Raw genomic sequence first — 24,727 nt, forward strand, 5'->3', positions numbered from 1 at the left:
CCCATGCGAGTGCCCAGCGGGCTCGATGACAGCTAGGCACCTGCAATTGCTCATGACAGAGCAAGAACCGGGATCTGTGTGTCTAAACACACAAATCCCAGTTCTTTCAGGGGCGTAGAGACAGATTGTGTGTTTACCGATCTTCTCCTCCTCCTTCTTCCCAGTCCCCCCTCCTCCTCCGTCCCATCCCCACCCCTCCTCCGTCCTATCCCCCCTTCTCCTCTTTCCCATCCCCCCTTCTCCTCTTTCCCATCCCCCTCCTCCTCTTTCCCATCCCCCCTCCTCCTCCGTCTCCTCCCCCTCCTCCGTCCCATCCCCCCTCCTCCTCTTCCTCCGTCCCATCCCCCCTCCTCCTCTTCCTCCGTCCCATCCCCCCTCCTCCTCTTCCTCCGTCCCATCCCCCCTCCTCCTCTTCCTCCGTCCCATCCCCCCTCCTCCTCTTCCTCCGTCCCATCCTCCCCCCTCCTCCTCCTCCGTCCCACCCTCCCGGCCCATCCACTCCCTCCTCCTCCTCCGTCCCATCCCCCCTACAGTTAGAACACCTAGGGAACACAGTTAACCCCTTGATCACCCCCTAGTGTTAACCTCTTCCCTGCCAATGACATTTTATACAGTAATCAGTGCATTTTTATAGCACTGATTGCTGTATAATTGTCATTGGTCCCAAAAATGTGTCAAAAGTGTCCAATTTGTCTGCCACAATATCCCAGTCCTGATAAAAATCACAGAACCCCGCCATTACTAGTAAAAAAAAATAATAATAAAAATGCCATAAATCTTTCCCCTATTTTGTAGACGCTATAACTTTTGCGCAAACCAATCAATATACACTTATTGCAATTTTTTTTACCAAAAATATGTAGAAGAATATATATTGAGCTAAACTGAGGGAAAAAAAATGTGGGATGATATAGCAAAAAGTAAAAGATACTGTTTTTTTTTTTTTTTCAAAATTGTCGCTCTTCTTTTGTTTATAGTGCAAAAAATAAAAACCACAGAGGCGATCAAATACCACCAAAAGAAAGCTCTATTTGTGGTAAAAAAAAGGACGTCAATTTTGATTGGGTAAAACGTTGCACGACTATGCAATTGTCAGTTAAAGCAAGGCAGTGCAGTATTGCAAAAAATGGCCTGGTCATTGAGCAGCCAAATCTTCAGGGGCTGAAGTGGTTAATATAGGCTTACCTATAGGTAGATATCAACCATGGGAGTTTACTCCCACTTTAAGCTTTGTCACCATACCTATGCAGAACCTGCAAGTTGGCACAGGGGCTGGGTATCCCCTTCATAGAGAACTGTATAGACATGGTGACAATGCTAAATTTAAATGCTAAACTTTGTAACCGATGATGTAGAAACACATTGAGATGAGGAAACTAAATATTTTCCATTGGACTCCTAAGAAGCTGTGCAGTGCTCCTATCTTATTTTTGTGGACTTATGGCTCCTTTGTGTATTAGGAGCAGCCTTGCCATGGATATTATGTCCCATTATAGTCTCTTCACCCAAATGAAAGCCAGCAGTCTTTGGATCAATTGTCTTCTATCTACAGGTTCACACAGTGGCAGAGGTCCTAGCCCTTCCCTGTTTTATTGTAATTGCTGACCCCAATTGGGAGATCTCTTATCACTTCTTGCTCTAACACTTTCATGACATCTTACTGTCATTGATTCTCCTGAAAGGTGTATAAACTCCAACTCTAAAATGTGGGGACTTTAAATTTTCTGCAGCCATTGCTTGCCTGTATGGGACATGTACTGGCTGGCTAAGGCTATTGCCTCTTTATTGTAACTGCCCTAATTTGGCTCCTGAACAGAACAATTTTCTCTCATTCCAGCTTCCCACATTGTAAAACTAATGAAGTATAATTTCTTGCTTGCTTAGGTGTTAACAAAGTTCTAGTAAATCTTAGTATAGTTTGGCATAGTGAAAGAAACAAGAATCAGTCTTTTGAGACGAACGTTATTCTTTCAACAGCTGGCTTGGGGAAAGATCCCAGAATAGGATTTTAATAACCTTCTGCTGTTTTACCATATTATTTCTTCTTAATGCCTCATAACTCTTAACTTGTTTCAACTCCTGAAAGCGTTGCAGATGCTACCTGTCTACCTAGCTTATCTGGCATGAATCGAGAAACCAGCCATATGGTGTCTCCTCCATTGTGAGTTGTATGCTGTAGATGAAGGGAAAGGATGCCAGTTTCAATGTGTTGTGTACCATGTCAATGTCTCTAATAGCATTGGACTAGGAACTCATAATTATCCTGCATATTATGAGTATAGAACGTTGGAAAAGGTTCAGGGAGCCTAGTTAATAAAATTCAGTTGGACAAATTCCCCCATCTTCTACAGTACCCGTCTTATGGAATTATGCTGGAAGTTTGAAAAATTCAGAATAGGTATGCCCCATTCCATATGGGGTATTTAAGCTCTAGCTAAAATTCAAAAGTCCTTGCTATGTAATGTACGTTATAACTTTTACACTCTTTATATATGTAGTTTGCGAGATATAGACCTGTGTGTTGTCCCCAATTTTCTGTCTGTAACTGCAATATTACCCCTGATGCATAAGACTGTAATGCTGCTTAAAGGCTAAGTTCACCTTTTACAAAAATAATAATTGCACTTCTATTTATAGGGAAAAATGTGTATAGTTTTAGTTAATATAAACTAAGAAATATATTTTCTCATTAGCAGTTCGATCAGTCTTGTGACTTCTCATAGTGTCTGGTTAAAGCTATGTAGGAGGCGTTTTCATTCTGCTCTGAATGAGGTTGCGGGACCCCTGACGCTCTGGACAGTGCTGATTGGCCCTGTGCTGATCACATGCACTCTCCCAAGAAAAAAAAAAACTCTCTAGCAATACACACCAAGCGCATGTGCAGCTTGCCCCTAAGGCTCTATTCTATTCTATAAGAAGATGGATTGGGGAGGATCAGAGAAGACAGGATCAAACAGCTTTTTTGCACAATGCAGAGGATTAACCCCTTAGGTTCCACAGTGGGTCTAACAAGCATGCTTTTACTGCATATACAGACTAATTTTACCGTTGTGGGTTTAGTAACACTTTAAAGAAAGCCTTTAAGGTGGTTCTTTCTTTGAATCCCTCTCCCCTTCCTCAGTAACACATATACAGATCACACATCACAATGAAAAATACACTTTAAGGGGACTTTCTAGTTTGCCCTGCATTGACAAAATTAAAGATTGCTGTAAGGCAAACTAAGGTGACCCCGAGTACCCTATTGTACATCTATTTCTGGGACACGCTCCCCCTGTCAGAACCATGTAGCACTTTGTTAAAAAAAAAAAAATGTCATTAAATGTGACATCTCTGTATTCTCCTGAGCTGCCTTTTCTTTTTTTGTATTAATGGAGTTGATGTATGCTTGATGTGCAAATTGGACTGATGTGTTAGCTGACGCCCACTTCCCTTTAATGTAGCTTGGAGCAGCTGCATATTTCAGTAAAATGATTGTTTTTAGTACTTGGTACTCTTCATCACTAGTTTCCACTCAGTTTTTAAGAGAGATTAAAAAGAAAAGTCCTGCTGTATTTTTTTTCTGTTTTAATGTGTACAGCCCATGGTATGAAACGGTAATGGACTAAAATGCATATGTTAGATTTTCCACTGGGATTCCAAGCAATGGGAATGTTGGCTTTTAACGTAAAAGGAAGAAAAATTATATACAATTGAGTTTAAAATAACAACATTCGATAATGAGTAAAAAATGCAAGTACAGTGCTAGCTGAAGTCTGCATTGAAACTGTCTGTAGGTCCATTAATGCAAGCATGAAATGGGATTCGGACATGACTCCTGATTGCTAATGAAATTGTTTACTGAACATGTAGCTAGCGCTTCCCATTGTGAAATCATTTGAGATAAAGTTCAAAATGCATTTGATTTACTTAGACCTAGAGCATGCACATAACTCAGATCAGTCATCCTCCTCTGTGCTTTGCTATGTGGAGACTCCCAAAGGACCAGGTTTGGTGGCACCAATACTAGAAGATTTTATTTTGTGCATATCTCAAATGTTGACACTTTAGAGTGAGTAGGTAGGAAGGTAGTAGCTACTCTTGCTCCATATGTGCCAAAGATAAATGAGGCATTTGGTGTTCGAAGTGGTGAGGATAAAGCAAAAACACCCAAGAAACATATGCTTCTAAAGTTCCATTTTAATTAGTACAAATGTCAATTCTATGCATTTAATTGGTCAAAGATCATAACCAACTGTTGGGAAGGAGCACTGTTTGGGTCATGAAGGAAGCACTCGCTGATTCTTTTGCACTCCATAAAAAAAAAAAAAAAAATTAGAATCCTGTTCCTTTGTTCTTCACATAACTACTTGGACAGTCATGACATGGAACAAGCATATACATATCACGCGTCCTGTCTATCCAATGGGTACATTCAGGTTTGTGTATTTCTGTCTAGTGAAGGAAGGCTAAAGATAACCCCTTTTTACGTTCAGAAACAATAATTGGGATACATTAGCTCAATTTGTCTTTTATATCTCAGTTTCACATAACCCGTTCCACAATGAATCGTAGTTCTACCCCCACAGTGCTTTGTTTTGTTTTTTTTTTCTAGTTCTCCCCCAAACAGTACAGAGGCCACCAGACACCCAAGCAACGGTCCATTCACTTCAGCTCCAATAAACCACCTAGGGGTTGTCTTTTTGTGATTTTTTTTTTTTCTGATAAAACTTGTAACAGGAGAGGGATTAGGGCATGGGATGCTCCAAAATGTTTAGTACTTTGCAATTGGAGGACAGTCTAATCCTTAAGCAACTGGGAATATCAGATAGCATTAGGCCTCACAGCTGGGGACCGTGCGGCAAGTCTCTTTGGCATCTTGTTACCTTGACCACTGCACAGCTATTGGTACCCAGTGCAATGTCGGGAACACTGCAAAGTACAGGAGTGCACTCTTCTCTAGGCTTACAGTCTGGGACACTGCCGAGGACAGGGAAAGGACAGTATCTGAAGCCCTATGAGAGCTGTCTCAGTCCAAGCTACGTCTGGCACTTATATCCCAAAAGCATATAGTGACAAGGAATCAATTCAGGGTCATTACTTACAAGTCCCCAGGACAGCCGCCACCTTCCAGCCTGCTCCAGCCACAATCCAGTGAGTGACCTAATCCTTCTCTAGAACAGTTCCCTTTGATGAAGTCCTGCAGTCCGTTCCAGACCACTTTCAGGTCCCAACTGTTCCAGATTGATTCCTGAAGTGGCAGAGTCTGCATTCATTTTAACCACCTCACAGACCTCACAGAATAGCAAAACAGTCCACAACCTGCCTCTCAGGGGCAACAGCCCACTGAAACTTGGAACTCTCCTTGCTAGGGGAAGAACAGTGTCTCCAGGGCTTCAGACCATTAATCAGACACTGTCTAGGCACACCTCTCTAGGGATAGGCTAGGCCCTGATCAATATTTAGACTCTTTATTTATCTTTTTAATTCTCCCTCCCTAAGCTCTAGAAAATTCTTCTAGAGGCAGGGGGAAGCAATCAAACTCAGTCTGTGAAACTCTGAACAGAATAGACCAAATAATTTCTGCTACCCTGATTACAGAAAGAGTCAAAAACTAAATTTAGCAGACTAACTAGGAGGGCGCTACAAAATCATAGGTTCTCTTGCAGTGCTTCTGAGCAGGACTGCGGTCTCTTCAAAACCTGTCCCATGCAACTCCCCAAACCGAGACCTCAGCAGGGTAAGGCCTCTTTCACACGAGGGATCCGTATGTCCCTTTTTCATCCTTCCGTTTTCGGATGAAAAACGGACATACATGTATCCCTATGGAGCGTCGGATGTTAGCGGTGACATGTCCGCTGACATCCAACCCACTCCGATCCGAAAAGTGTAACGGAGGAAAATCCTACTTTTCCATCCGTTTTCGGATCGGATCGGGTGACGGCGGACACTACGGTCCGTCATCATCCGATCCCCCATAGGGGAGAGCGGCGCTCTGACAGGTCCGTCGCTGCACAGTGTGCAGCAATGGACCTGTCATCTTCCTGCTCAGCGGGGATCGGCGGAGCGATACCCGCTGAGCAAGCGGGTGTTCACGGGGCGGATCATCACTGATCCGCCTCGTGTGAAAGAGCCCTAAAGGCTTTGAAACAGAAAATGCACTTCCCTGTATTGTAGTAAGCTTCTATTCAGGGCTTATTATGAAAGGATTCTAATAATAAAAGGAATAGACCGCTACAGAGAAGGAAGGCTAGAATGCTAATTCATAGATACTGTGAGGTCAAATGGACCTTTTAACTGGAGTGTAAATGTACTATATTCTGATCTATTTTGGTCTTGAATTTCCCAGTACAGATACTTACAAATGACCTCCTATATTAGAGAAAATCAAGCAGATTAAGATTCTGAAAAGAAGTCTTCTGTATTTCATAGAAATGAATTCCATGTGGTATGCAGGGCACTTTCACCATAATTCAAAAGAGAATGTAGAGGATATCTGGGGCTTTTTTGACATATTGAACTAATTTATTTCCCCATCCTTGTCCTGTACATTTTATAAGATTAATGTTTTTGTCTTTTGACTTCCCGATGGCATGTCATATAAACCACAAGGCAGGGGACAGAACGTTGCAAGGTTATAAAGGAGCATTGATATTGTGTCAGTACAGCTTTACATTTATCTTACTAAGGTTTTACTGCATGTGGTTTTCTAGCTTCTATGAATTAGAATGCAGAGTAAATTTCCTGTGACTTTGTGCTAGAATTGTGCCAGTAGTAGAGGGGAGGATTCAGCATATGCAATAGAAACCAGGACCAAGGGGAGCAGGGGTTCCATTCTGTAAAGCCCTGCTTACACTGGCAGCAATTTTGTAGCAATTTTAACCAGCTTTCAATCACAAAAAATGATTACTTGGATAAAGGCCCTCGTCCCAGGCCCCTGCCTGTATAAATAATAAATATAAAACTGTATAAACTGTTGATGAATGCTGTTGAAAACTCTAAAAGACCAGGGTCAGCGTTACAATCAGTTTAGCAGTATCACATTGGCAACATGCTGTTTGGTATGATGATTGATATATAGACCCATCGGCCACTTTATTAAGTACACTTGCTTGGTAATACCAAAAATTGCTAATAGACCAAACACATGGTAACAACTCAATGCATTTAGGCATCTAGACATGGTGAAGACGACTTGTTGAAGTTCAAACAGAGCATCAGAATGGGGAAGAATGGGGCTTTAAGTGACTTTGAATGTGTCATGATTGTTGGTGCCAGACCAGCTGGTCTGAGTATTTCAAAAACTGCTGACCACCTGGGATTTTCAAGCACACCATCTCTAGGGTTTACAGAGAATGGTCCTAAATAGAGAAAATATACAGAGAGGGGCAGTTGTGTGGAAGAAAACGCCTTGTTGGTGTCAGGAGTCAGAGGAGAATGTGCAGACTGGTTCGAGATGCAAGGAAGGCAACGGTAACTCAAATAACCACTCATTACAACCAATGTATGCAGAATACCATCTCTGAATGCACAACACATCGAACCTTGAAGCAGATGGGCTACAGCAGCAGAAGACCACAACGGGTGCCACTCCTATCCGCTAAGAACAGGAACCTGAGGCTACAATTCGCACAGGCTCACCAAACTTGAGCAATAGAAGATTGGAAAAATGTTGCCTGGTATGTTGAGTCTCGATTTTCAGCTGTGACATTCAGATGGTAAGGTCAGAATTCAGCATAAACAACATGAAAGCATGGATCCATCCTGCCTTGTATCAACAGTTCAGGCGGATAGTGGTGGTGTAATGATGTGGGGGATATTTTCTTGCCACACTTGCGGTCCCTTAGTACCAATTGAGCATTGTTTAAATGCCACGGCCTACCTGAGTATTGTTGCTGACCATGGTCATTCCTTTATGACTACAGTGTACCTATCTTCCGATGGTTACTTCCAGCAGGATAATACACCATGTGACAAAGCTCAAATCACTTTAAACTGGTTTCTTGAACATGACAATGAGGTCACTGTACTCCAATGGCCTCCACAGTCATCAAATCTCAATCCAATAGAGCATTTTTGGAATGTGGTGGAACAGGAGATTCACATCATGGATGTGCAGCCGACAAATCTGCAGCAACTGTGTGATGCTATCAAGTCAATATGGACCAAAATCTCTGAGGAATGTTTCCAACACCTTGTTGAATCTAATGCCACGTACACATGAGCGGACATTACGGCAGACTTTGTCCTGTGGACTTTTCAACGGACTTTACGACGGACTTTCTGAATGAACGGACTTGCCTACACACGATCAACCAAAGTCTGATGGATTCGTACGTGATGACGTACGACCGGACTAAAACAAGGAAGTTCACAGCCAGTAGCCAATAGCTGCCCTAGCGTCGGTTTTTGTCCGTCGGACTAGCATACAGACGAGCGGACTTTTCGACCGGACTCGAGTCCGTCAAAGATTTGAAACCTGTTTCATTTCTAGGTCCGTCGAACTTTTGGGGAAAAAAAGTCCGCTGGAGCCCACACACGATCGAATTGTCCGACGGACTCCGGTCCGCCGAACCAAGTATGCCATGAAGTCTGGTCGTGTGTACGCGGCATAAGAGCTAAGGTAGTTCTGAAGGCAAAAGGGGGTCCAACTTGATACTAGCAAGGTGTACCAAAAAAAAAAAAGTGGCCAGTGAGTGTATATATCTTAATCCAAGGACACATTTATTTGTGCCCTTTCAGGAAATAGGAAGAATCCACTAGTTTTTTCTGAAATAACATTAAACAGACAAAAAGAATGTATATTATTCCATATTTAAAGGAAAAGAAAAAAAGCCTTCACACTTGCCTCTATGCTGCAGCATCTGTGTAATTGTCCCATTTAAGACCAAGAACTGAGCAATGGCTCAGTTCTCAGCCAGCTTGGAGTAGAGAGTGGTGACTATCAGTCACCACTGTTCACTCTGCACCTCCAGCGCTCACTGGAATGTGGCTGGAGAGGGGGTGGGCACAGCTGTCTTCGGCTCTCCATCACACAATGAGAGGCGGAAACAACTGTCAATCGGGATTGTTCAAGAGCCTGGAGCGGCTCTGTGATGTTTGCTGACCATGCCGTGCATTCTGTGACCCAGAAGAGGGGCTTTGGCCATACTTCTCTTTTAATAAAAATCAGACCTTGTTTTTGAGTCATGATTTGACAGAATATTTTACATTTTAAAACAAATGAAAATGATGTGGACAAAGATGATGGGACCCTTTGCCTAATATTTTGCTGACTAACTTTTAGAAGCAATTACTGCAAATAAGTGATTTCTGTAGCATTGAATGAGACTTCTTCACCTGCCAACAGGTAGTTTGGACATTGTTCTTGAGCAAACTGCTCCATCTGTCTTAAACGGTGCCCTATCCAGACTCTTAGCTCTTTCCATATACTGAATGTTTGGTGGGATTTAGATCAGGGCTCATAGAAGGCCCTTCAGAATAGTCCCATGTTTTGTTCTTAGCCATACTTTGATGCTTTTTAGATGTGTTTTGGGTCACCACCATGTTGGAGGACCTGTGACTGAGGCAGAGCTTTCTGATACTGGGTGGGAAGTATGTTTCTCAACATCTTAATATATATGATTTTTCATTGTGTGATGCAAAGGTTCAAGTCATCACATGCCAGATGCAACAAAGCAAGTTCAAAACATAACTGAGCCCCCTCCCATGTTACACAGTAGAAACTGTGTTTTTTTTTGTGAAAGCTTTATTTTTTTCATCTGTGAACACAGAGCTGGTGTGAGTTCCCAAAAAACGTCAGTTTTTCCTTCTCTGTCCAAAAGGCTATCTCCGGGATTTTGGTTTTGGTTTGCCATGGGTCCTATGTTATGCTTATAAAATTATGAGTTCTAATTGCAGCACAATAATGCCAAATACAGCACTACTAGAAAATGGATGGTCCTTCACAAACGCATCTTGAACAGAAACTTTACCAAGAGATATTTGTTTCATTGTGACTCAAAAATCTATAATAAGAAATGCTACCGTTATGTACCAGTGGCCGTCTCTGCTTTGTGACTTGCTGTTAAGCTTGGTGTATTCTGCAGTTTGCCGTCATTAGGAATATATTTAATTTTTTATGACTTTATAGTTTATTTCAATATTACAAATTATGGTCTGAATCCCATAGGGGCTGAAACATTTATTATATTCTACCTTCCTGCTGGTTTTGCTGAAATGTTGCTTAGAGACATTCCGAGAGGCGTCTCTACCTTTGCGTTACAGCCACACTGCATTGGCTCTGATACATGAAGTTCTAAGCCAAGTGCTCAACTGTTTACCAAGCTGTGAATCCTCTGCAACCCACTAAGGAATTGGCACAAAAAAAACAGTGTTTTCATACATATTACACATAGAGATTCACTCCGTCCTGGGCATAAATTTGCATCTAGTTAATTTTTGTTTTCACTATTTACCTAAGTTTTGTATATGTTGATTAACACCAAATATTGTATTTATTATGCACTAAAATTACTATGTCCTGAGCAGGATAATAAAGGGTTATAAAAAGATATTTGAAAAGCTCAGTTCTTGCTAAAACACAAAATCATTTGTGCTCTCATCAGATTTATGAGATGACTCTTGAACATATTCCTTATTAGCCTTTGTGCCACTTTCTTGACACTTATACTCTTTACATTCTGACATTTTAAAGTGTAAAAAAAAAAAATATATTTTTGATAAAGTAGGAAAGGGTTAAATCCCTGTGAGGTTTTTGCTGTCTAGATGCCCTTGGGGATATTTCTCTTTAATCCCTGCCCCAGACACACAAAAGGAAGTAGGAGGAAATCTCCCAAATTGAGGAGAACTACCCTTTAGACAGTTGTCCTGAAGATTATCCCTCACCTCTTGTTCTAGTGGCAACTCCAAACTCAGAACCAGTACAAACAGAGGTGAATCTTCCACAGGCAGTAATAAAAACCTCAATAAATGGTCTAGCCCTTTGCCCACTCTATTCAAAACTAAAAAAATGGTTATGCCTACACATTTTAAGTTTTGATTTTTCTATAAATATTCTTACTGCCATCCAAGTATAAAACCAGTTATAGCAGACATGGACAAACAGTGACATTGTAGTTTGTAACTGTGAGGGCGACCCGGAGACTGGTAGAGGACTTGTAGCCGTACAATTGGCTTGCTTGTTGCTTTTGCTTCTTGGAGCTGTATAGTAAAACTGTTTGTTATTTTTCCTTGCAGTGGAAAGATGTATGAGTTCTATGCAAGCCGGGACCCAAATGATCAAACTACGAGGTAGTTCCAAAGGTCTAGTTCGGTTTTACTACCTAGATGAACACAAGTCCTGTATACGGTGGAGACCATCAAGGAAGAATGAAAAAGCCAAAAGTAAGTCTAAAGTCGCCATCTTCCCATAATTGTTTAGTACTAAATCCAGTCCTTATAGTTTATCTTTTGAAATTAAATGAAGTCTATGCAACTGCATCTCTGACATAACCAACAGAGAATGTTGCAGGCAGCACTAAACGCGTTGTCCATTTTGAGCAGCCATTCTTAACCTTTTTAACATGGAAGAACCCTTAAAATAACTTTCCAGTCTTTAATATCTGTATATCTACAACTTATGGAGCCCTATTGTGATGGCCAGTGGCAAGAAAGCTCTTTACATTAGAGGTCAGTGGGAAGACCACCCCCTTACTAATAGCTAAAAAGATCATTGTCTTCAGTGGTTACTGTATCTGAGAGCAGAAATTGCTCAAGAATCGCATTACCAACATCTGGAGGAAACCTAGAGTTTCATGGAACCCTGGTTGAGAATGGCTGCATTTGAGGCTTCTCCATGAGCACCGCTAAACTGTCCTGGGCCCTGGAGTTTAAGTGGAACTCTAGACAAATTACTACTTGTATCATTCAAATGCATAAATGTTTACAACTTGTTTACTACATGTATGGTTCACCTGCAAAACAATTTGTCACAATGGCACAGCCAGTCTTGTGATACACCTCTGTAAGATCCCTGGTTTAGCATAACTGCTTCAAGCTCACTAGGCAGTGGTGATGATGCTGAATCACTGTCTAGTTTGGAGGCTGGGTGTAGAGGGATAACATTGGAAGCTGTACAGTTTAAGAAGTCTATTAACTGCTGTGCATTAGGGAGGGGGAAGGTCAAAACTGCCACTTTAATGTACTATGCTAATTCATTGTGGATTTAGTTTGCATGGTGTACTCCATTAAATTCTGCCTAGGTAGTGGCATTGGCTGGCAAAGATTATTTTCAAATCTCTATCTATAACACTGCTTACTGGTGTACAGTGCCTTGCAAAAGTATTCACCCCCTTGGCTTTTTACCTATTTTGTTACATTACAGCCTTTAGTTCAATGTTTTTTTTTGTTTTTTTTACTTTGAATTATATGTGATGGATCAGAACACAATAGTTTAAGTTGGTGAAGTAAAATTAGAAAAATATATACATAAAACTATTTTTCAGAAATAAAAAACTGATAATTGGCATGTGCGTATGCATTTACCCCCTTTTGTTATGAAGCCCAAAAAAACTCTGGTGCAACCAATTACCTTCAGAAGTCACATAATTAGTGAAATGATGTCCACCTGTGTGCAATCTAAGTGTCACATGATCTGTCATTACATATACACACCTTTTTGAAAGGCCCCAGAGGCTGCAACACCTAAGCAAGAGGCACCACTAACCAAACACTGCCATGAAGACCAAGGAACTCTCCAAACAAGTAAGAGACAATATTGTGAAGTACAAGTCAGGGTTAGGTTATAAAAAAATATCCAAATGTTTGATGATCCCTAGGAGCACCATCAAATCAATCATAACTAAATGGAAAGAACATGGCACAACAGCAAACCTACCAAGAGACGGCCACACACCAAAACTCACGGACCGGGCAAAGAGGGCATTAACCACTTGAGCCCCGGACCATTATGCTGCCTAAGGACCAGAGGTCTTTTTCCAATTTGGCACTGCGTCGCTTTAACTGCTAATTGCGCGGTCATGCAATGCTGTACCCAAATGAAATTTGCGTCCTTTTCTTCCCACAAATAGAGCTTTCTTTTGATGGTATTTGATCACCTCTGCGGTTTTTATTTTTTGCGCTATAAACGGAAAAAGACCGAAAATTTTGAAAAAAAATGATATTTTCTACTTTTTGTTATAAAAAAAATCCAATAAACTCAATTTTAGTCATACATTTAGGCCAAAATGTATTCGGCCACATGTCTTTGGGAAAAAAAATGTCAATAAGCGTATATTTATTGGTTTGCGCAAAAGTTATAGCGTCTACAAACTAGGGTACATTTTCTGTAATTTACACAGCTTTTAGTTTATGACTGCCTATGTCATTTCTTGAGGTGCTAAAATGGCAGGGAAGTACAAAACCCCCCCAAATGACCCCATTTTGGAAAGTAGACACCCCAAGGAAATTGCTGAGAGGCATGTTGAACCCATTGAATATTTATTTTTTTTGTCCCAAGTGATTGAATAATGACAAAAAAAAAAAAAAAATTTACAAAAAGTTGTCACTAAATGATATATTGCTCACACAGGCCATGGGCCTATGTGGAATTGCACCCCAAAATACATTCTGCTGCTTCTCCTGAGTATGGGGATACCACATGTGTGGGACTTTTTGGGAGCCTAGCCGCGTACGGGGCCCCGAAAACCAATCACCGCCTTCAGGATTTCTAAGGGTGTAAATTTATGATTTCACTCTTCACTACCTATCACAGTTTCGGAGGCCATGGAATGCCCAGGTGGCACAAAACCCCCCCAAATGACCCCATTTTGGAAAGTAGACACCCCAAGCTATTTGCTGAGAAGCATATTGAGTCCATGGAATATTTTATATTTTGACACAAGTTGCGGGAAAATTACACTTTTTTTTTTTTTTTTTTTTGCACAAAGTTGTCACTAAATGATATATTCTTCACACAGGCCATGGGCATATGTGGAATTGCACCCCAAAATACATTTAGCTGCTTCTCCTGAGTATGGGGATACCACATGTGTGGGACTTTTTGGGAGCCTAGCCGCGTACGGGACCCCGAAAACCAATCACTGCCTTCAGGATTTCTAAGGGTGAAAATTTTTGATTTCACTCTTCACTGCCTGTCACAGTTTCGGAGGCCATGGAATGCCCAGGTGGCACAAAACCCCCCCAAATGACCCCATTTTGGAAAGTAAACACCCCAAGCTATTTGCTGAGAGGCATGGTGAGTATTTTGCAGCTTTCATTTGTTTTTGAAAATGAAGAAAGACAAGAAAAAACATTTTTTTTTTCTTTTTTCAATTTTCAAAACTTTGTGACAAAAAATGAGATCTGCAAAATACTCACTATACCTCTCAGCAAATAGCTTTGGGTGTCTACTTTCCAAAATGGGGTCATTTTGGGGGGTTTTGTGCCACCTGGGCATTCCATGGCCTCCGAAACTGTGATAGGCAGTGAAGAGTGAAATCAAAAATTCACGCCCTTAGAAAGCCTGAAGGCGGTGCTTGGTTTTCGGGGTCCCGTGCGCGGCTAGGCTCCCAAAAAGTCTCACACATGTGGTATCCCCGTACTCAGGAGAAGCAGCAGAATGTATTTTGGGGTGTAATTTCACATATTCCCATGGCATGTTTGAGCAATATATCATTTAGTGACAATTTTGTGCAAAAAAAAAAAAAAAAAATTTGTCTCTTCCCGCAACTTGTGTCGCAATATAAAATATTCCATGGACTCGACATGCCTCTCAGCAGATAGCTTGGGGTGTCTACTTTCCAAAATGGGGTCATTTGGGGGAGTTTTGAACTGTCCTGGCATTTTATGCACAACATTTAGAAGCTTATGTCACACATCACCCACTCTTCTAACCACTTGAAGACAAAGCCCTTTCTGACACTTAATGTTTACATGAAAAAGTTATTTTTTTTTTTGCAAGAAAATTACTTTGAACCCCCAAACATTATATATTTTTTTTAAAGCAAATGCCCTACAGATTAAAATGGTGGGTGTTTCATTTTTTTTTTTCACACAGTATTTGCGCAGCGATTTTTCAAACGCATTTTTTGGGGAAAAAACACACTTTTTTAAATTTTAATGCACTAAAACACACTATATTGCCCAAATGTTTGATGAAATAAAAAAGATGATCTTAGGCCGAGTACATGGATACCAAACATGACATGCTTTACAATTGCGCACAAACGTGCAGTGGCAACAAAATAAATACATTTTTAAAAGCCTTTAAAAGCCTTTACAGGTTACCACTTTAGATTTACAGAGGAGGTCTACTGCAAAAATTACTGCCCTCGATCTGACCTTCGCGGTGATACCTCACATGCATGGTGCAATTGCTGTTTACGTTTGACGACAGACCGCCACTTGCGTTCGCCTTAGCCCGAGAGCAGGGGGCTACAGGGGTGCTTTTTTTTTTTTTTTTTTTTTTTTTTTTTTCTTTATTATTTTTTTGCTTTTTTATCTTATTTTTAAACTGTTCCTTTCATTTTTTTTTTTTTTTAATCATTTTTATTGTTATCTCGGGGAATGTAAATATCCCCTATGATAGCAATAGGTAGTGACAGGTACTCTTTTTTGAAAAAAGTGTGGTCTGTTAGACCCTAGATCTCTCCTCTGCCTTTAAAGCATCTGACCACACCAAGATCGGTGTGATAAAATGCTTCCCCAATTTCCCAATGGCGCTATTTACATCCAGCGAAATCTAAGTCATAAAATGCTCGTAGCTTCCGGTTTCTTAGGCCATAGAGATGTTTGGAGCCACTCTGGTCTCTGATCAGCTCTATGGTCAAAAGTCCAAATGCAGCGCTAAAATAAAATAAATGTCCAAATAATGATAATAGTCCATAGAACTCAATCAGCAATAAAAGATGATGTGAAACCTCCACCAAGCTTCAGTGTGTAAAAGGAAAGCACACCACACCCACGTGCTATCAGTCTGCTTACCAGAAAGATATAAAAAATAGGCGATGTACTCATATATTGCAGAGAGTCAGCAGCAAATCCAAATGGCACACTCCATCATGGGCAGGCACAGCATGGAAACAATCAGGTCACCACATATCAGAAAGCTCAGGACTCGTATTAACGATGGACAGGTTGGTGCAGTCATCAGCAGGAACAAACCAGCAAACAGAAAGCAACAAATAGTGAAGCCCGTAAGGTAAAACAGTAGTAGTTTATTGTAGTCTACTTACAGGTATGAAGTAAAAATCATCACAGAAAACAGGAACAATCCGCGGTTCTCAGCGTACTTGCATTGACCAGCCTGACATGTTTCATCCTATGTGGATATCATCAGAGGCGTGGCCAATGATGCAAGCACGCTCAAATATATAGTGCACTTCTTAAGTCATGCTGACCCCTGATAGGACAGCATGACACATACAACAGCTGTTTTTAATAGCACATTCCGGCAGCACCTGCGCACTACGGCCGTGCTGTCTTTAAACTAGGAAGTGCCAGGACAGTCACGATCGGCAGCACCTGCGCACTATGGCCGTGCTGTCTTTAAACTAGGAAGTGCCAGGACAGTCACGATCGGCTGCACATGCGCAGTATGGCCGTGCGTTCCAGCGTGGCAGGAAAACAAAACCAGCCAGCCGCACATGCGCAGTACGGCCGCGTGTCCCAGCGCAACAGGAAGACAAAACCAGCCAGCACATCCATTCATTATAAAGGATGGGAAGACCTGATTAATGCCGTCCTTGCTGGTTGGTATGAACGACTCGACCGCGCATGCGCAGTACGATCTTACTAACCAGGAGTTATTTCATGCATGGAACAATGGAACCAGGGGGAAAAAAAAAGGAAGGGGAAGGAGAAAATAAAACATGAACCATATATGTGAAATTAAGCTGTGCAAGGCAAAAAACAACAGCCTAAACCAGCCCAAATGTGTTCTCCCCATGATGGGCGGAACAAAGTCACCGCCAGCCAAAAGGGGAAAAAACAATAAGGGACTGCACATGTGCCGTAACAGCATTCGGAAGGTGAGTGACACCCGAACCGGAAATAGCTATCAAGGCACATACGTGTAACACATCAGCAGCTACATAACTATAAAATGATTAATCAAATGTTATTATACATCAACAATATAAAAACCTTCATAGACCAATACAAAATATAAAATTTAAAAAGAATATATCGGATATTACAGAGAAAAAAGGAGGAAGTTCTCAGTCTAATATAGCGATAATATAAACCCTGAAAAATATGTGCATATAACCAGGGTGAAATAATGAATAAAAATAATAATAAAATGAATGAAAAATAATAAAAAATAATAAAAAATATAAAAAATAATAGCAATATAAATATGGACACTGCCCCCAAGTGTCAAAACATATACATGTATAAACAAAAATACATGTACTAAAAAAAAGTATATATTAGCTATTATTAATAAAACAATTTACATCCCAGTCGACGTTCATGCCGAAAGGGGTATAGCATTTTAAGTCGTATATCCAGCGGGTCTCTAATTTGGAAATTTCCCGTTTGGACGAACTCCCACGCCAGTGAGGGTTAAACCTATCGATGGCCACAAAGGTCGTTCCCATAGGGTTCTTATTGTGGTATTCCAAGTAGTGCCGGGAGACAGTGTGTTTCGGGAATCCCTTCTTAATATTGGCGATGTGCTCATTTACCCTAACGTGCATAGCCCGTGTTGTACGGCCCACATATTGTATACCGCAGGGGCAAATCAATAAGTATACCACGTTAAGCGAGGTGCAAGTAATGAAGGTGTTAGCATCAAAGACTCTACCCGTGGCATGAGATTTAAACTGGCATATTTTCCTGCTCTTGTTCTTATTGATAGCACAAACGTTACAACAGCGGCAAGGATGATAGCCTTTAGCTCTATGGTCAGCTGGCTGAATCACCGGCTGCATTCTCAGGTTCCCTGTTGAGACAGGAGAGCCAGAGAAAAACACGGAAGACGGTGGGGGGGGGGGCATTCCCTCCCACGGCTTGTAAAAGCAGTCTAGAGGCTAATTAGCCATTAGGATTACTTTTACATGAAAGCCGCTGGCTGAAAAGAATGATACCAAGATGATACCTAAACCTGCAGGCATCATTCTGGTATAACCACTCAAAGTCGTGAATGGCTTACCTGAAGACAAAAAAATGGTTAACAATAAAGCACAGTAAACCGTAAAGTATAAAAAATTGCATACCTGAAAAACAAACATGATAAAACATAATAACAATAAAACATTGCAGAATAGAATACAGTAAAAAAGAGCAGAACAATAGAGAGAGAGAATAGAGAGAGAGAGAACAATAAAACGACAACTATTTTTTTTTATTTTATATATTTTTTTTTTTTTACACTTTTTTTGTAACTAACTTTTATAACTGCAACCGGTTCCAGGTTCGGGTCTCTCAAAATGCGATGGCATCTTGGGAGACCCTGTGAAAGTGTGCCTAGTCTGTGCAATGCTGTACCCTACGCTAATACTCAACTAGTGAATGGTAGCGTTCAAAACATTCACCAATGCAAAAACCAGGATTGTCAGGGCAGGAGGGACAATAATAGCGGGTGTTACGCCTATATCCGCGCTTGCTGCAGACACATCTTTTTTGGGGGGTTCGTTGGGTAGGGGTACTCGGGAGGACATAAAGAAAATGCCTCTCATGCAGCCAACTGCACTTGGTTGGGGATGTGAATGGGGGAAGTACGGGTGCTGCAGAAGTTGGGTTCCCAATTAGGATTGGCGAATGCAGCAGGAAGGGCATTATGGGCACGACAGGCCTGTGTTTGTCTTTTTGGTGGCAGCGGGACACTACTTGTGCTTGCCACCTCACCAGCTTGAACTGCACTTATGGGACTCGCCACGTCACCAAGTGTTACTGCAGTGCTGGTTTGACTATGACCGGGGCGTACTAGGCCACTGGTGCTTGCCAGTTCACCAAAATGCTACCAAAAAAACTGTTAGCGATCGCAGGGATCAGGCCTGACTCTGCGAACGCTGCAGTTATGCGTTTAGTGTTTTGTAAGTGACAGTGATCGATCGATACTGCACTTGGGTGGGCTGGGCTGGGCCGAGCAGAGGGGCAAAACGCAGGTGCTAACAGGTATCTGGGCTGATCCCGCTAACACTGCGTTTTTGGGAACCCTAAACTGCTGGGGACGCTAGTATAGATCTGATCGGATCAGATATTGATCCGTTCAGATACTATACCACTAAGGGAGGTGCACGGTGCGTGCGTGGGTGTTAGCGGTACTGGCGCTAACCTGACGCTGCCTGGGGCTGGTGCTTGCCAGTTCACCAAAATGCTACCAAAAAAACTGTTAGCGATCGCAGGGATCAGGCCTGACTCTGCGAACGCTGCAGTTATGCGTTTAGTGCCTTGTAAGTGACAGTGATCGATCGATACTGCACTTGGGTGGGCTGGGCGGAGGGGCAAAACGCAGGTACTAGCAGGTATCTGGGCTGATCCCGCTAACACTGTGTTTTTGGGAACCCTAAACTGCTGGGGACGCTAGTATAGATCTGATCGGATCAGATATTGATCCGTACAGATACTATACCACTAAGGGAGGCGTATGCTGCGTGCGTGGGTGTTAGCGGTACTGGCGCTAATCTGACGCTGCCTGGGGCGACGCATATCACCGCCGGGCGATCAGGGGGCTAAACCTTTATTCGGTAATAAACGGCGGGTGCCCTGACACTATAAAAAATAAACGAACTAATCAGCGTCACCCGTAACAGTTATACGGTGATCAGTGGTGAAAGGGTTAACTAGGGGGCAATCAAGGGGTTAAAACATTTATTGGGTAGTATATGGGGGTCCCTGACGCTATAAAACGCTGACGGCGAACCTAAATATTTACCTCCCTAACTAGCGTCACCAGCGACACTAATACAGCGATCAGAAAAATGATCGCTTAGCGACACTGGTGACAGGGGGTGATCAAGGGGTTAAAACTTTATTAGGGGGGGTTAGGGGGGTACCCTATACCTAAAGGGGGCTAACAGCACCTGTCCTAACACTGTAACTGTCACAAACTGACACCATGCAGTAATCAGAAAAAAAAAAAAACTGCTGGTGTCAGTTTGTGACGGGGGGGTGATTGGGGGTCGGGGGGCGATCGGGGGGGGGGATCGGGGTGTTTTTTGTGCCTGGCATGTTCTACTGTGTGTGTGTTTTCACTCACATACCTGTCTTCTCCCCTCGGCGCCGGAACGGAAAATACCGAGCCGAGGAGAGATGACATCATTTCCTTTGCTGCTGTTTAGCATACAGCAGCAAAGGAAATGATCTGATTGGCCGGTGGCAATCGCGAGGGGGGGGCCACGAACGGATGGCCTCCCCCTCACCTCCGATCGCCGGGGGACATAACAGGACCGCCTCGGGCACCGGGGGGGGGTCCGATCGGACCCCCCACCCGCGGGAGGCAAATCACGTATATGTACGTGATTTTGCCTGCCCGTGCCGCCTTGCCGACGTACATCGGCGTGAGGCGGTCCTTAAGTGGTTAATCAGAGAGGCAGCACAGAGACCTAAGGTAACCCTGGAGGAGCTGCAGATTTCCACAGCAGAGACTGGAGTATCTGTACATAGGATGACAATAAGCCGTACGCTCCATAGAGTTGGGCTTTATGGCAGAGTGGCCAGAGGAAAGCCATTTCAGCAAAAAACAAAATGGCACGTTTTGAGTTCGTGAAAAGGCATGTGGGAGACTCCCAAAATGTATGGAGGAAGGTGCTCTGGTCTAATCAGACTAATATTGAATGTTTTGGCCATCAAAGAAAACGCTATGGCTGGCGCAAACCCAACACATCACATCACCCAAAGAACACCATCCCCACAGTGAAACATGGTGGTGGCAGCATCATGCTGTGGAGATGTTTTTCAGCAGTCAGGACTGGGAAACTGGTCAGAGTTGAGGGAAAGATGGATGGTGCTAAATACAGGGATATTCTTGAGCAAAACCTGTACCACTCTGTGTAATTTGAGGCTAGGACGGAGGTTCACCTTCCAGCAGGACAATGACCCCAAACACACTGCTAAAGCAACACTTGAGTGGTTTAAGGGGAAATATGCAAATGTGTTGGAATGGCCTGGTCAAAGCCCTTTAGGGGGGTGAATAGTTATGCACATTGACTTTTTCTATTATTTTGTCCTATTTGTTTGCTTCACAATAAAAAGAAAACATCTTCCAAGTTGTGGGCATGTTCTATAAATTAAATGATGCAAATCTTCAAACAATCCATGTTAATTCCAGGTTGTGAGGCAACAAAGCACGAAAAATGCCAAGGGGGTTGAATACTCTTGCAAGGGCACTGTATGTTATGTGCTGAATCACATAGAAAGTGTATAACATGCCCATCTACCTATAGCTTTATTAACTTGATCTCAGCTTCACATAAACTGATTTTTTTTTTTTTTAATAAAATGGCCACATGTGTCTATGGCCACCCTGGATGCTTACAGCCCAAGCCAGACTTCAAAACTTTGCAGCAAAGCTTTAAAATTTGTCTTAATGTGTAATTATTGCTTGACCGCACCTTCCATCCAAGTCTTTTGATATCCATAAGTGGCTATGTGAATCATTTTCAACACATTTACTGTACATAAGGTTTGTCAGCTAGGTATTTGTCACACAGCCTAACTTAAGCTATTAGTTTGTTCTTGAATTTGTATTTCAATATTTCAGTATCCTAGTATATACATTTGTGTAGAACATATTTGCAATGTATTTTTATGGAGAGCTGAGCAGTGCAGATTAATGAAAAATGGCAATGACAGACCATAAAGACAGTTTAGTGGATTTTATGATATTGATGTCACTCTGGGGTAGCTGGGTTATAAGAGAACCTAGTGCATCCCTAACCTCTTTAACAAGTTGATATACAGCTGATTGATGGCCCTGACTTTGTCGTCCAAAATGGTTTCTTCAGTTATCGGTGTCAGTTCTGGCATTTGCTTATAATATAGCAGAGGAGATCACTGCTAGATGTTTTTTCTTTGTCAAGTTAGTCATTACATTACTGTGGACATGTGTTCTTCTTCCCCGCTGGCTCCCTCCCAGGGGTTTGTGTTATCTTTGAGTGTAATGCATCTCCTGGTACTCCCTTTTTTTTTTTTTTTTTTTTCTTTCTTTTTTTTGTTCCTGCTTTGTCATAGTTGAGCTTCACTGTGTACAGCTAGATTGTCTTTGTTAGCTCTGACAGCCTTGTACACAGGAGGATAAAGGGTTCCGGATCATCAAGGGGGGTGTCTGTGTGCAGAAAAGCCAGATTGTTATTTTAAAGGAACTGGGTTCCCAAGGTATAGTTAACATTCTGTTTCGGTGGCTCCTACACGAACACTGGATTGTCGCAGTAAATTAGCTAATTGATCTTGGAATGATCTAATGCCATTTTAGTATTCGCTTTGCATAGGCTTAAATAGTTATATAGTATCATATACAAATAATACAGAGTCCAGCAACATAGGTGGTCTAGTACACAGGGAAGTAATTGTACCTCAATACCAAAAAAATCGTTTGCTCTTAGTGAAGCAAATGTTTCAGCAGGATCAAGCAGAAAACTGTTCTGAATACAAAAAAAAAGGTGTTCAATGCCCTGTCAAATCAATAATGCCTCCATGAATACATAATCTTACATGTTCAATAACCAAATTTGCATGAACAAAGTGAAAAATAATACAATTTCCTAAACCCACAAAGTGTATGAAAGTGAATAAATTAAAAGTTTATAAAGTCGAAAATAAATGTTCCAACCATGAAAATGTGCCCTACAGTGCCTCTCTCTCTTACACCACCAAATGTCTCACACCACCAAATGTCTCACACCACCAAATGTCTCAGCGTTTTACAAGATGTCAATCATCTCTAGATTATAGGAGATCTGCAGCGCCTGAATCAATAAGCCTTTTGGCTAAGATCAAGTGTAGTATCTGTTATTATCAGTGTCCAGTAGGAGCGCTACGCCACTTTTCTGGTCTTTTGGCAGGAATAGCAGGCTGTGTAGAGTCCCTGCTGGTATGATGGGGGCTCTGGAGGCTAGTAGCAGCTGGAACAGAAACCAGGGCACCCACAGGATGTGGGGCATGGGAATAATTCCCTTGGGAAGACTGTAGGGGCCCAGTTTCTCCTGATTTGAATGGGTCTACCTTGTCTGGCCATAGGCTGGGAAGGCAGGGGATCTGCAGTGTCTGTTCCCCCTGGGAGCTCTTAATAACACTTGGGTTTGGGAACCCCATAGTGTGAAAAGGCATATAGCTGCATCAGTTTTTCCTGCACAGCGCCTCTATGAACCATGCATTTTTGGGGAATTCCTGGGCAATTTTTGTTACTGGGCCTCAAGGCCTAGCCAGTGCAGCTGCACCTTCACTATTTTTATTAATTTTTTTCGCTCACATTTTGTCACTTTGCACTTTTTGTCTGTTTCTTTTGTCTCTAAGATGGAGGGTGTGGGCCCTCGGGCCTACTCTGAAATCTAGGGCGAGGACGTGTGGCCATCAGGTTCCTTCCTCCTCTGAACCTGGGTGGAGAGCCTCTCACCTAGTACTCATTGGTCGGCTTTGGTGAAGTTGAGCCTTGCCCCTGTCAGGAGCCTTGCGCCCTGGGGGTGTTGGGGTAAGAAAAAATTATTTGATTCCCTGCTGAATTTGTATGTTTGCCCACTGACAATGCAATGATCAGTCTATAATTTTAATGGTAGGGTTATTTTAACAGTGAGAGACAAAAAAACAACAAAAATATCCAGAAAAACGCGTTTCAAAAAAGTTATAAATTGATGAGTGAAATAAGGAATTGATCCCCTATCAATCAGAAAGACTTCTGGCTCCCTGGTGTCTTCTATACAGGTAACAAGCTGAGATTAGGAGCACTCTTAAAGGGAGTGCTCCTAATCTCAGCTTGTTACTTGTATAAAAGACACCTGTCCACAGAAGCAATCAATCAGAATCCAATCTCTCCACCATGGCCAAGACCAAAGAGCTATCCAAGTAGTCAGGGACAAGATTGTAGACCTACACAAGGCTGGAATGGGCTACAAGACCATCGCCAAGCAGCTTGGTGAGAGGGTGATTTGATTATTCGCAAATGAAAGTGTAGCGCCCACCCACTTAGGTGTGTGCTAGTTAGTTTAGTTAGGATTAGTGTCAGGTAAAGTTGCCAGTGTTTTACCCTGTTGGTGTAAGCTGGTTGGTTAATTTGGTTGTGAGATTTGATAGAATAGAGGAGGGTGTGGCCACCTACACTCTGCCCTGTAAGATTTCCATCACTTTCTCTGAAATGTTCTGGAAAGTGGGTGGACTGAAGGAGTAGAGTGGCAGGTAGTTTTTTGAGACCGCTCTGAGCCAATCATTGTTTTGCTTGGGCAGAGACGGGACTGTTATAAAAGCTAAGGTCACATGTTTCCTGGTGTGGTTGGTGATGGGAATTTGATCCAGAAAGGCTGCAAAGATGTGATCAGCAAAGAGCAGGCTTGAAGGCCTGGGGGTGTAATGCTCTCAGTGCTGGATAGCAAAAGAACTTGAGCCTGAAGGCCTGAGGGTTCAGAGACCTCAGTGCTGGATGGTTTATCAACGCTAAAGCATCAGAAGAAACCGCGGGAACAATGGGTCAGACGTCACCGGCTGGGATGGTTCTGGACATGCGGAGCAGGAAGCAGTTGCTAAAAGGATGAAGTAGATCGGGGTGTGCCCGGACTTTTCCTGAACTGACCAGGGAGGATTGCAGGAGTCAAGATAGGCAGGTGAGGCCTGG

General features: G+C 42.3%; 1 protein-coding gene across 7 annotated transcripts in view; it reads left to right on the forward strand.

Annotated features, from left to right (window-relative positions):
• The window catches only part of PLCH2 (phospholipase C eta 2), a 1,074,339-nt gene that overhangs the window by 721,193 nt on the left and 328,419 nt on the right, over nt 1-24,727 (forward strand). For all 7 annotated transcript variants that reach the window (XM_073602999.1, XM_073603003.1, XM_073603004.1 and 4 more), the window contains one exon: nt 11,218-11,364. In XM_073602999.1, the coding sequence (XP_073459100.1) occupies nt 11,218-11,364 (147 nt within the window). The remainder of the gene's footprint in view (nt 1-11,217; nt 11,365-24,727) is intronic.

Source organism: Aquarana catesbeiana, linkage group LG10 (genome assembly GCF_042186555.1).
Source record: "Aquarana catesbeiana isolate 2022-GZ linkage group LG10, ASM4218655v1, whole genome shotgun sequence".
NCBI lineage: Eukaryota > Metazoa > Chordata > Amphibia > Anura > Ranidae > Aquarana > Aquarana catesbeiana.